Source organism: Mobula hypostoma, chromosome 3, assembly GCF_963921235.1.
Source record: "Mobula hypostoma chromosome 3, sMobHyp1.1, whole genome shotgun sequence".
Classification (NCBI taxonomy): domain Eukaryota; kingdom Metazoa; phylum Chordata; class Chondrichthyes; order Myliobatiformes; family Myliobatidae; genus Mobula; species Mobula hypostoma.
Window position 1 is genome coordinate 62,948,566 of NC_086099.1, and position 12,284 is coordinate 62,960,849.

Consider the following 12,284-nt stretch of genomic DNA (forward strand, 5'->3'; position numbering starts at 1 on the left):
GGAAAAGAGTTAACATTTCAGGCCAATGTTCATTTAAACAAATATTGACACTGTTTCTCTTCCCACACATGTTATCTCATTTGTTGAATATTTCCAGCATTTTCTGTTAGATGGTTAGTTCATATGTATTGGCATGTGGTCTGTTTGCATCTCTGTAGAGGTTAAAGGTTCTACCCCAAATCTTCATTTGAAATGTCAGTTAGAAAGCTGATATAAATGTATAAAACTGTAGCAAGGCTAAAATTTGACTGATATTCATGAGGCGGCACAGTAGTGCAGTGGTTAGCGCAATGGTTTACAGTACCAGTGAACCGGGTTGATTTCCTTTCACTCCCCGTAAAGAGCTTGTACGTTCTCCCTGTGTCTTTCCTTTGTGTGCTCTGGTTTCCTCCCACAGTCCAAAAACGTACTGGCTGGTAGGTTAATTGGTCATTGTCAACTGTACAGTGACTAGGCTGGAGTTAAGTCGGGGGTTGTTGGGTGGTGCGGGCCAAGGGGCCTACTCCTTGGTGTATCTCAATAAATAAATACATATACAAATAAATAAATAAATAAAATGGTATCTGTGTGACAATAATCCTGACACAGAGAAGACTTGGATACAGAATGATGGTGAAATATAATCATTCTTGTAGCTTAAACTCAGTTACCAGATAGGATCAGCTGCTAACTTGTTCAGTACATCGCTGAAAATTTACCTGGGACAAAAGCAGATGGATCATTTTGAAGGTTTACGAACCAGGAACGCATGCTCATGAGTGATCAGACGTAAGCATGGGAGAGTTAGTTGACTAGGAATAGAGCGAAAATTAGAGGCCAGTTTAATATCAGAATCAGACTCACGTTTATTATCACTGACAGATGATGTGAATTTTGTTGTTTTGCAGCAGCAGTACAATAAATTAGAAAAATAAATGGTACAAGTAAAAGGAATAAGGAATAGTGTTCATATCATTTGTTTATATGCTATTCACATTGTTCGAAGGAAGTTAGTACTCAATTCTTCCGTAAACTAATTGTATTATTTCATTCAGAGGAAATATACTGACTTATAAGTAAATCTGAAAATCAAAATTTCTTGCTTATGCTAAATGATATAAACTTTTTGTGGCTGAAATGTTGATGCTCCGGTCGACCAGTACAAGAGTAAAACTCAGCGATGGGATCGTTTCACCTTCAGCATGAAAATGCCAAGGAGTTCGGCTTCCCACACAAGCATGTAGTACTGAAGTTATTAGATGAGCTCAGGGAGAAATTTCTTATCTGTGACCCTGTTGCAAATCCCCAGAGCTGCACTTGGAGAAGCTGCTCTTCGATCTGCTTCTGAACATATGAGGTGCAGGGAGAGTGAGTCCATTCACTTGAATGGAAAGGAATGGCTGCCAGGCTCCAGAGGAAGAATATCATATATATTTGTTTTGATCAATTTTTGAATGTGTTTTGAAATATTTAATAGTGTTTTGACATTTATTTTAAATTTTTAATCGTTAAGATAGTTTGGCTTTTGCCTCGGTCTGGGGGTGTAGTTTTACAAGCTGTCAAAGTATTTCACAATTATATTGTGGGTAGGACTTGCTTTAGCTGGCCACCACAACTGCCTCCATTCTTGCCTCACCTAATGTGTTGGCATTTGTTGTGTAAAGCTTTGGCATTGCTTGGAGATTCACTGATGAAAATCAGGGTAGGTTCTGGCCACAATAATGGATCCCTGAGGTACTGTAAGTCTATGCCTACCATCTTTGTCAGTGGAGAGTGTGGATGTTTGAAACTAGGACTTGAGCAGGGTGCTCTCTCCCATAAAATTGCTTCAGCTCTGATCTGGTGGGGATGATATGAATGGGAGATCTAATGGCACTTGCTGAAGGTGAATGGAAGTCACTGTAAAAAGTTTCCATACCCGGGAAATTGCACCGGCAATGTTCTGTAACTTGAAGTGGATTTGCCAGAGTGCAATATTCCTCAAATTTCCCAGCAAGTTCATTAGCATACATTCAAACAGAAAATCTCCAATTGATCAGCATTAATTGATCATAATTTAGTCAACTAATGCCCATTGCGTAACTATATGGACCCCAAAAAGCCAGAATTTAAGTAGAAAGTTTACGCATGTAATTCCTGCAGCTGAACGCAGAGGCAAATGAGAGCGTACTGGTGCTAGCTATGGCGTTTAGCAACCAAATCCAGATCAACTAATATAATTTTAACTCAATAAAGCTGTATTTAAAGTAATTGTAACATTCATTGTGAAACAGACGCGAGTGAGGCTTCAACAGACTGTCGGTCACTGCACCCGCAGATCATTGACAATTTGGACTAATGTGATCACAAGTGCCCGTTCACCCAAGATTACAAGGCACAATGTGACAAACGGATCCATTCCATTCTGGGACATGGATGATATTGTGGGTGGGTATTTTTCTGGGTATATTGATTTGGTGAATAGAGTGTAAAATCAACATGATCTCAGATAATTCGGTGCAAAATAATGTGGGAATAATTTACTTAATGCTTCAATCTTTTATTCTATTTATTTTCATAATATAGTCAGAGGTTACAATTTCATTACTTTAAAACCTGAATTTAATGAAGGCAGCTCAATTCTTGGGCTGAGGGATGTGGAGTGTTAAGTATATATTAACCAAGTTCATGGTTAAATTCCAAAATAAAACACCCCAAATAATTGCATTTGTGTATGTTTAATACGTCCTCCACTCCATTTTAAGATAGCTTTAATTTCAGATTTCTGTTACTTGCTGCAGTTTTGCTTTTGTCTCCCCAGTTAATGTAGAGTTGTTGCTGAAATTTCCTGTTTTCACAGACCATACCATCCAATCTGTGTTTTGCTGCTGCTGCTGTTCTGTTCAAAAGCGGTAAGCTGCGCTTTTTTACCTTCCAGCTGAAGGCATCTTTCTATGCTTTTTATTGATCATCTATGGCCTGCAGTGATATAATTAATGTCACCTTTTATTTCTATTGAATTTTAGTGCAGTCACAACTCAGATGAGCTTGGAGGACAATGATCTCATGGATGAATATCCCCTGAATGATCGCCAGCCATCGTATCCTTCAAACGTTTACCGAGTAGGTGAAACATGTTTTCATGACATATGCCACACGTTATGTGAGTCTATACGTACATTGAGAGAAAATTTTTCACAATGTCATGGAGAGGAAGTTTTCAATTCACGTTGATCATCTCATTAAAGATTTTTTTTTTGCACTGATAAAGAACAAGGAACAACTTTACTTGAGGTGACAGTTAGGAAAATTTTTTAGGAAAGTGGCAACCATGAATGTTGCTGGAGGGTCCTGATCACTGGGAGAATCCGCACTGTGAAAGGATGTTGCAGCGTTACCGATAATGGCATTACTAATATTAACATTAAAATGTATCATGGGGTGCTGTAAATTAATTTTAAATACTTAGCTACATCCATTTATCATTTATTTATTTCCATTAAATATAACTTAGAATTTAAGGATAAGCACTTAACCTTCATATAACATTTGAGCTGATTAGCCTGTCAAAAATGCGGTTTTCATCAGATATGGTTGACTCCACATACTTGGTGGGGGAAATAACTTCACCTGCACAGCTAACAAAGCAAAGGTTTTCTTTGAATATTATGGGTTTGTTGGTGAAACACTTCATTTACTTTTAGAGGTTCCTCTTAACTAATTGCAACACTGGTGCAGATCAGAATGTATTTTGCACAGAACCTCAGCAGGTACTGAGATTAAAAACGTTATGAGAATTGTCTTCTGACACAGGCACAGAGTCATCATTGTTTTTTTAATAAATATATTAGAAGGCAGAGTAACATTCTCATGCTAATTCTATGTTCAGATAGCACCTTGGAAATACAATGATATTATGGGAATATTTTAATGAAGAAGTGTTTGCAAAAGCCTCTTAAGATTACAAAGGCCTCTTAAAACAGTTGGCTATGATTTTTTTTTATACGCTGTGTAGTGCTGGCAAAATATTAGATGCTATTTACCTAAAAATAGTGGAGAATTTTTCAGGACTATGTCACTCCTCCACAATAACTTTGTCAAAAGATTTCAGTCATCTGAGGTTCTCTTTGTTCTACAACCATAGCTCCCAACTTCTTGTAGATAAAGTTATACAGCGTGGAAAGGTCTTTCAGGCCAACTGATCCATGCCAACGAAGGTGCCCATCCAATCTATTCCCATTTGCCAGTGCTTGGCCCATAACCTTCCAAACGTTTCCTATCCGTGTATCTGTCACTATTTTGACGGTATATATTTTGCACTGATTGGCAGTATTTTAGTAGGGTGAATTTTACTTATAATTTTATGATCTGTGTCACTGCTCAGGTAAACAGGACGGTAGGGGTCCCATCAAGAAGGAAGCCACCGCCACCTCCTCCTGCTGATGATGAGGATGGCGGGGAGACCACTGTGATCGCTCTCTATGACTTCTGTGCCCAGGAGCCCACTGATCTGAGTGTCAGGAGGTACGAAGAATACACTATACTTCAGAAACATGACCCTCATTGGTGGAAGGCAAGAGACAAGAATGGGTAAGAATTAATTATTTTTTGCACATTTGATAACATACAAAAATATATTTTTTGAGTTAAATTGGAGACCTCAATTGGACTTGGCAAGGTTGCTTCTCTAGCGAACATAAATCACAGCTGTAGGACAGCATGTGAGGCTGCAGTCCAGTGAGATACGTTGTTCATGTCTATGTGAAACTGAATGCCTTTGCCATTAAACCTTTGCTCTCGTTAAAATCTTAAATAAGGGAGTAAACTATTCACCCTGAAAGTTCTTATCACCTATGCTTCATTCAAGAATGATAATAATTCCCTAGGTAATTTCTAAGGTTTGGCACAGCTTTGTGGGCCGAAAGGCCTGCATTGTGCTGTAGGTTTTCTATGCTTCTATGTTTCTTTAATTATTGAATTTGCCCTGAAGTCCTTTGGTGTTTCCCTGGTCTATTCTTAGAAGTAAAATGTTAATCTGCTCACACATCCATCACGGACAGTTCCCCTATTCACTTCTCCTGTCCTCACATGTATATATAAGAGTAGCAGGGAACTTGGGACAAACTGACATTTACTTTTACAATCGCTTCCGCCTTGTCCAGAGAGAATCCATTCATCTCTAAATTACATTACAGAACACCAGATCTATTACAAACACCTAAAGACCTCTATGATTGAAACATCATCATCATTATCATCCTGTAGATTTCTGATCATGCTGATTTGAATTATATGGCAAACAAGTTTTATCAACATTGTTTCATGAACAGCAGCAACTTAAGTAGTCATGTGATTTATTTTTATGGGATTATTATGTAAGACTGGGAAGCAGAGATATCTTCTATGCTTCTTCAAACATCATTAAGATATCATTATCATCCAGGTGAATAGGTATAGCATATTTTAGCTTAAATTCTTACCTGAAGGTGTATCCTGCTAGACTTCTCGAGATGCTCTTAAAATGATCCAGGTCTAACGCCTGCAGGCCAAAATGGAGGAAAGGGAAAAGGGACACAAACAACTCACTTCATGGTATGTTTCAATGTACACCTGACAAATAAAGCATTAAAAAACATCTTTGAAGTGTATACTTTAACATTTTAAGAAGGAACTTTTTTTCTCTGAGGGAAATAAATATTTAAAACAATCTATGAGTTAAATATTTAATAATTTCTATCACTTCATATAGCTTTCAGCTTGAATAAACTGGCTCCTTGGCTTCACCATCCAGGTAACATGGCACTGATATGGTATTGTGTCCTCAACCTGCCCTCACTTGTGAAGGGATCTTATTACCTTCTCCCCCATCTCATCTCTGCCTTTCAAAGTTACTGTCAATTTATTATCAAAGTGTGTAAACATCGACATATACTACCTTGAGATTGGACAAATTGAGTGAATTTGCTGGCTTAATGCCACAGTTTAACTTTGAGAAGAATAAGTACATTTCCCAAACTTTAAAATCAGGCTGCAGATTGTTTACATCATGTTTACAATGCTTCATGAATCTGAACAGAGAACAATTAATGTGTTATTTCAGAAACGAAGGATTCATTCCAAGCAACTATGTGACTGAGAAGAAAGCTAATAATATAGAGGCATTTGAGTAAGTTCACCCTGTAACCAATTGCCGTTTCAATATTAAGAAGAATATTGTTGTGTTATTAAGATGTAGTACTTTAAAAATCAGTATGTGCCTTTAATTAAACAATATCCTTGTGCTGTCATGTGCAGTATAAACTGTTGTGGTAGTCAATCCGATGATACATTTATGTGGTACAAAAACTGCCTTGTGGTGCAGAAGTTCCTGTGGTGATTTGCAATAAGGGAATAATGTGAACTTCAATTAATTGCATTTTATGATGCTGAACCAATTGTTGAGCAGGTCATCCGTCAACATTGGAAAACTGTGTGGAAGTTGTCCCGTCAAGCAGAGGGTGGCAAAGACATCTGAAATACTTCTGAAATGTACTATGAGACTCGCAACTGCGGTTGCATAGTGGTACAAAGAATTGAATGGGCAGTGGGGTAGTGTAGTTTAATCAGAGTTCAATTCCCATTGTCGTCTGTAAGGAGTCAGTACGTGCTCCGCATTACTCCATAGATTTCTTCTGGGTGCTCTGGTTTCCTCTCATATTCCAAAGGTGTACGGGTAGGGTTGTAGGCATACTATTATGGTGCCAAAAGCACGGCAACATCTGTGGGCTGCCTAGTACAATCCTCGTTAGAAATGCTAAATGATGCATTTCACTGTACACACGACCAATGAAGGCAATATTTCATTAAAAAAAGGAGCCCAATCTCTGTCAACTCAGTTACACATGAAGCACCTCAAGATTTTCTATGACATAGTTATCTTCACCACTGTGTGAAGAGCCTCGCCTGAAATAGTTAAAATAGAGCCTGGGGTATAGTTCACTGCATTTTATGATGTTAAGAAGGCTGACGTCTTGGCCCTTAAAGGGTTAGTATGGAGCACCCATCATGGAAACACATATTTGGCCACCCAGTCCATACCAACCATTACGCATCCATCTTCAGTACATCACCCCATTTTTATTCATATAGCTTTGACTGAAAGTGGCTCGACTGTGTGGCAACACACAGAAACCATATCATCAAGTTCGCCGATGACACGACCATGGTGGGTCTCATCAGCAAGAACGATGAGTCAGCATACAGAGAGGAGGTGCTGCTGCTAATGGACTGGTGCAGAGCCAACAACCTGTCTCTGAATGTGAACAAAACAAAAGAGATGGTTGTTGACTTCAGGAGGACATGGAGCGACCACTCTCCGCTGAACATTGACAACTCCTCCGTAGAGATCGTTAAAAGCACCAAATTTCTTCTAGGTGAGAATCTCACCTGGTCCCTCAACACCAGCTCCATAGCAAAGAAAGCCCAGCAGCGTCTCTACTTTCTGCGAAGGCTGGGAGAAGTCTATCTCCCAACCCCCATCCTCACCACATTCTACTGAGGATGTATCGAGAGCATCCTGAGCAGCTGCATCACTGACTGGTTCGGAAATTGCACCGTCTCGGATCGCAAGACCCTGCAGTGGATAGTAAGGTCAGCTGAGAAGATCATTGGGGTCTCTCTTCCCGCCGTTACAGACATTTACACCACACGTTGCATCTGCAAAGCAAACAGCATTATAAAGGACCCCATGCACCCCTCATATAAACCCTTTTCCCTCCTGCCATCTGGCAAAAGGCATTGAAGCATTCGGGCTCTCACGATCAGACTATGTAAGAGTTTCTTCCTCCAAGCCATCAGACTCCTCAATACCCAGAGCCTGGACTGACACCAACCTACTGCCCTCCACTGTGCCTATTGTCTTGTTTATTATTTATTGTAATGCCTGCACTGTTTTGTGCACTTTATGCAGTCCTGGATAGGTCTGTAGTCTAGTGTAGTTTTGTGTTGTTTTACGTAGTTCAGTATAAGTTTTTTGTATTGTTTCATGTAGCACCATGGTCCTGAAAAATGTTGTCTTGTTTTTAGTGTGTACTGTACCAGCAGTAATGGTCCAAATGACAATAAAAAGTGACTTGACTTGACTCTTAAGTGTTGTTTCAATCTGTGTGGCTAAATACTTCCATACTTTGTCAGTTTTAAGCAACAGATTTCCACTATAAGGAATACCATAAGAAATAGTATGCCATTCTACATGCATAGGAATACACTGTACTGAAATGCCTATGATACTTTTCGCTCAGCTTTTTTGATTCATCCTTTCGTAACTTGAGGAACTGCTGAATAAAGAAGTATTGGTCATTTTCAATATAAATGCAATATTGCTATGCCAAACATCACACATATAAATAATGATGATAGCATTTTCTCTTTCTCCCAGGTGGTATTGTAAAAATATCACAAGAAGCAAAGCAGAGCAGCTTCTTCGGCAAGAGGTAAAGTATATAAAACTTCCAACTATTACATGTTGGATGCGTATTTAAATTGAAATTACATGTTACATTTTTTTAAAAGTATTGTTTTAACTACTATTTTCAATTTGGAATTTAAATAGTTAAGCAAAAGGCATGACAGTTGTGCGGTGTATTACATAGGACTACAATTTTAAAAGCAAATATATTTGTGCTTCATCACTTATGAGACTAATTTTATATTTTAAGCATTGTTAATAATTTCAAGAGGAAGTGAAAGAAATTGATTTCCATCAATCACGCAATATATATTCTTAGTGAATCAGCAGCCACTCATATTTTTTTCTTTTTGTTTAATGAAAGCAAGTTGATGAAAAGTGACCCAAACATGCCTCATAAAAGAGATTAAGGTCAGGAACAAGAGAGGTTCTGCAGACACTGGAAATCCAAGCAACAGACACAAAATGCTGGAGGAACTCAGCAGGCCAGGCAGCATTCATGGAGAAGTGTCCTGCCAAAGGGTCTTGGCCCAAAATGTTGACTGTACTTTTTTCCATTGATGCTGCCTGGCCTGCTGAATTCCTCCAGCATTTTGTGTTTGAGATTAAGGTCGGGATTAGGTTGAAAGAATAGCCATGTAAAGTCACCAGAAATATTACCTTTATATGGCTACTCTGAAAAAACATTTAGAATTCAGAACAAAAGGGATCAAGTGATTGATCATAAGCAACTAAAAATGGAATTTGAAGTGAAACTGGCAAGGAATGTAAAATGGATTGTGAAAACCTCTGCAAGTCTGTAAGGAGAAAAAGGATTAGTGAATATAGACGTAGCCCCTTTATTTGCAATAGGAAGTAAATAAATCAGTCAATCAAACTAATACAGGAAATACAATTAATTAAAATATTAGTGAAAATCAAAAAAACTGCAGGTGCTGGAGAACTAAAACGAAAACTGAAAATGCTTGAACTACTCAGCAGATCATATCTGTGGGAAGAGAGATAGAGTTAATGTTTTAGGTCAATGACCCTTCAGTGGAAAAGGGAAGGAGAGAAATGAAGCTTGTTAAGCTGCAGTGAGGATAGCAAAGGGGGATTCCCTGAATGGGTGAAACCAGGTTGATCATGCGGTTAAGCTGTGAGTAAAGCTATCCGGTCAGTGAGTGAATGGGAGCAGTTAGAGAGGGAGAACAGGGCTAGAATAATGTAGGGATTGCACAATGCAGAGCAGGAGGACCAGCTGGATAGGTCAGGCTGAGCATATTCTCCAGTGCCAGAGGCTAAAGACAATAAAAGTGGAAAAAATTAACTAGTTGAGTCAATATCATAAATAGGTGACTGTTAGACAGAAACAAAGTTACTGGAAGTTGTAGAATTCAAAATTGAGTCCCAAATGCAGCAATTGGCCCAGATGGAAGACAAAGTGTTGCTCCTCAAGCTTGTGTTGGACTTGTTGTAACAGTAGAAGAGACCACAGATGATAGTTCAGAGCAGGACTGGGACGTGGAATTAAAGTGGCAGGTAATGGGAAGCTCAGGGTCTCCCCTGTAACGCAACATAGGTGTTCTGCAACATGGTCACCCCATCTGCATTTTATTTCTCCAATGCAGAGATGATCACATTCTGTGATTAGAAAATTAGTAACAGTAAATAAATAATATGCTGGAGAAATTACTTGGACAGAAATACAATATATTCCCATCACTTGGTAATTTGCATTCTGGACTGCTAAAAGATGAAATAGTGGATGAATTGTTTTCCAAACTGCATGGACTATGACATGATTTGTGTAGATTGGGGAAGAGCAAATTCAAACTCATCTTTTAAAAATGAGACAAGAGACTGACCTATTGGCTGGTTAGCCTACCAACAGTAGCAGGTAAAATGCTAGAACCTCTTACAAAGGGTACTTGGGAAACATTAACAAGATTAGACAAATTATGTGAGGAACTCATGCTTGACAAATATGGTGAAGTATTTTTCAGGATGTAACTGGTAGATTAGATAAAGAAGAATATGGTGCATTTTAAAACGCGAACAACAATATGGTGCATTGATACTTTATACTTTATTGTCGCCAAACAATTGATACTAGAGTGTACAATCATCACAGCGATATTTGATTCTGCGCTTCACGCTCCCCTGGAGTACAAATTGATAGTAAATATTAAAAATTTAAATTATAAATCATAAATAGAAAATAGAAAAGGGAAAGTAAGGTAGTGCAAAAAAACCGAAAGGCAGGTCCGAATATTTGGAGGGTATGGCCGAGATCCGGGTCAGGATCCGTTCAGAAGTCTTATCACAGTTGGAAAGAAGCTGTTCCCAAATCTGGCCGTACGAGTCTTCAAGCTCCTGAGCCTTCTCCCGGAGGGAAGAGGGATGAAAAGTGTGATGGTTGGGTGGGTCGTGTCCTTGAATATCCCGGCAGCACTGCTCCGACAGCGTGCGGTGTAAAGTGAGTCCAAGGATGGAAGATTGGTTTGTGTGATGTGCTGATTATGTGTGATTTTGAAGCTTCAGGGACCTTTGATGAAGTCCTACACAATCACTCAATGAAAATTCATGGGATTTGGGACAATGACTTGGCATGGATTGAAATTGATTAATAGGAATGTGAGAGTAGGAATAAGTGGGGTACCACTGGAGTAATGTTTGCAGGCCTGCTATTCCATAATTGGATGAGAGAACCACATTTCAAATTTTTAAAATTTGTCGATGACATGAATTTGGTCAGGATTGTAAGTTCTGAGGAGAAAGCAAAAAGGAGTCAAAACAGTTTGCTCAAGTTGAGTGAGCAGGCAAATGTTAAGCAGAATAACATGGATAAACATGTGAAGTTATCCACCTTGGTAGGGGAAGTAGTGTGGAAGTTATTCACTTTGGTAGGAGAAGACAGAATATAACTTAAGTGGTGGAATCAAAGCAGAACCTAGTCCATCCCTCAAGGTGGAAGTTATTCACCTTGGTAGGGCAAGGCGAAATGTTGGTTAAATGGTGAACTATTAGGAAATATTATGTACAAGGGGATATGGATGTTCTGTTACAGTCAAGTACAACAAGCAGTTAAGTAGACAAACAATTCATCGGCGTTCATTGGAAGACATTTTGATTGCATGAACAAGGAATCTTACTACAATTATACCAAGTCTAGGTGAGAGCACCCATAGAATGTTAACTGCAGTTTTGCTCTGCTAATTTAGGAAGGCAACCACTTGTAATGGAGGGAGGGCCATTGAAATTAACCAGAATGATTCCTGTGTTGGTGAGGAGGGATTGAGTTCTTCAGGGCCTGCACTCCCAGGCTTCCAAAAAATTAGACAAAGTCACATGGATCTTACAAAACCCTGATAAGCCTTGACAAGCTGGAGGCTTTGGTAAGAGAAATGTTTTCCTTGGAAGGGTGGTCTGAAATAAGTGTCATAGTCTCAGGAAATAAAGTGAGTCATTTAGAATTTCTTCACTCAAAGGGCAGTTAACCCAAGGCATTCATTACCACAGAAATTAGAGGTCAAGTTTCTGAATGTATTTAAGAAGGAGCTAGATGGATTTCTAAACACAAAAGTCATGAAGTGTTGATGAGGAGAGAGTGGGAAGGAACGTGATATTGGGTTAGAGGATCAGATGAATGTATTGATAGGTGAAGTCTCAAAGGGCTGAATGGTCCACTCCTTTTTTTTCATGTTTCTTTTCACTAAGTGTGCTTAATCCAATTTTATCACCCAAATCTTCTGTTCACAGGTTTTTAAAGCAATTTACTATCTTTTCATGTATATTTTCTTCAGGGTAAGGAAGGGGCCTTTATTGTCAGAGACTCCAGCCAGCCTGGAATTTATACTGTATCTGTTTTCACCAAAGCTGGAGGGTAAGCAATGATTTG

At 38.9% G+C, this 12,284-nt stretch overlaps 1 protein-coding gene across 2 annotated transcripts in view; it reads left to right on the forward strand.

Moving 5' to 3' along the window:
* The window catches only part of LOC134344044 (tyrosine-protein kinase TXK-like), a 49,666-nt gene that overhangs the window by 18,315 nt on the left and 19,067 nt on the right, over positions 1-12,284 (forward strand). The window contains exons 2-8 of one of the 2 annotated variants that reach the window (XM_063043187.1): positions 2,253-2,406; positions 2,819-2,870; positions 2,985-3,081; positions 4,343-4,548; positions 6,059-6,124; positions 8,375-8,429; positions 12,190-12,269. In XM_063043187.1, coding sequence (XP_062899257.1) covers positions 2,391-2,406; positions 2,819-2,870; positions 2,985-3,081; positions 4,343-4,548; positions 6,059-6,124; positions 8,375-8,429; positions 12,190-12,269 — 572 coding nt within the window. In that variant the 5' untranslated portion in view covers positions 2,253-2,390. The remainder of the gene's footprint in view (positions 1-2,252; positions 2,407-2,818; positions 2,871-2,984; positions 3,082-4,342; positions 4,549-6,058; positions 6,125-8,374; positions 8,430-12,189; positions 12,270-12,284) is intronic. The other variant, XM_063043188.1, reaches the window with a different exon arrangement.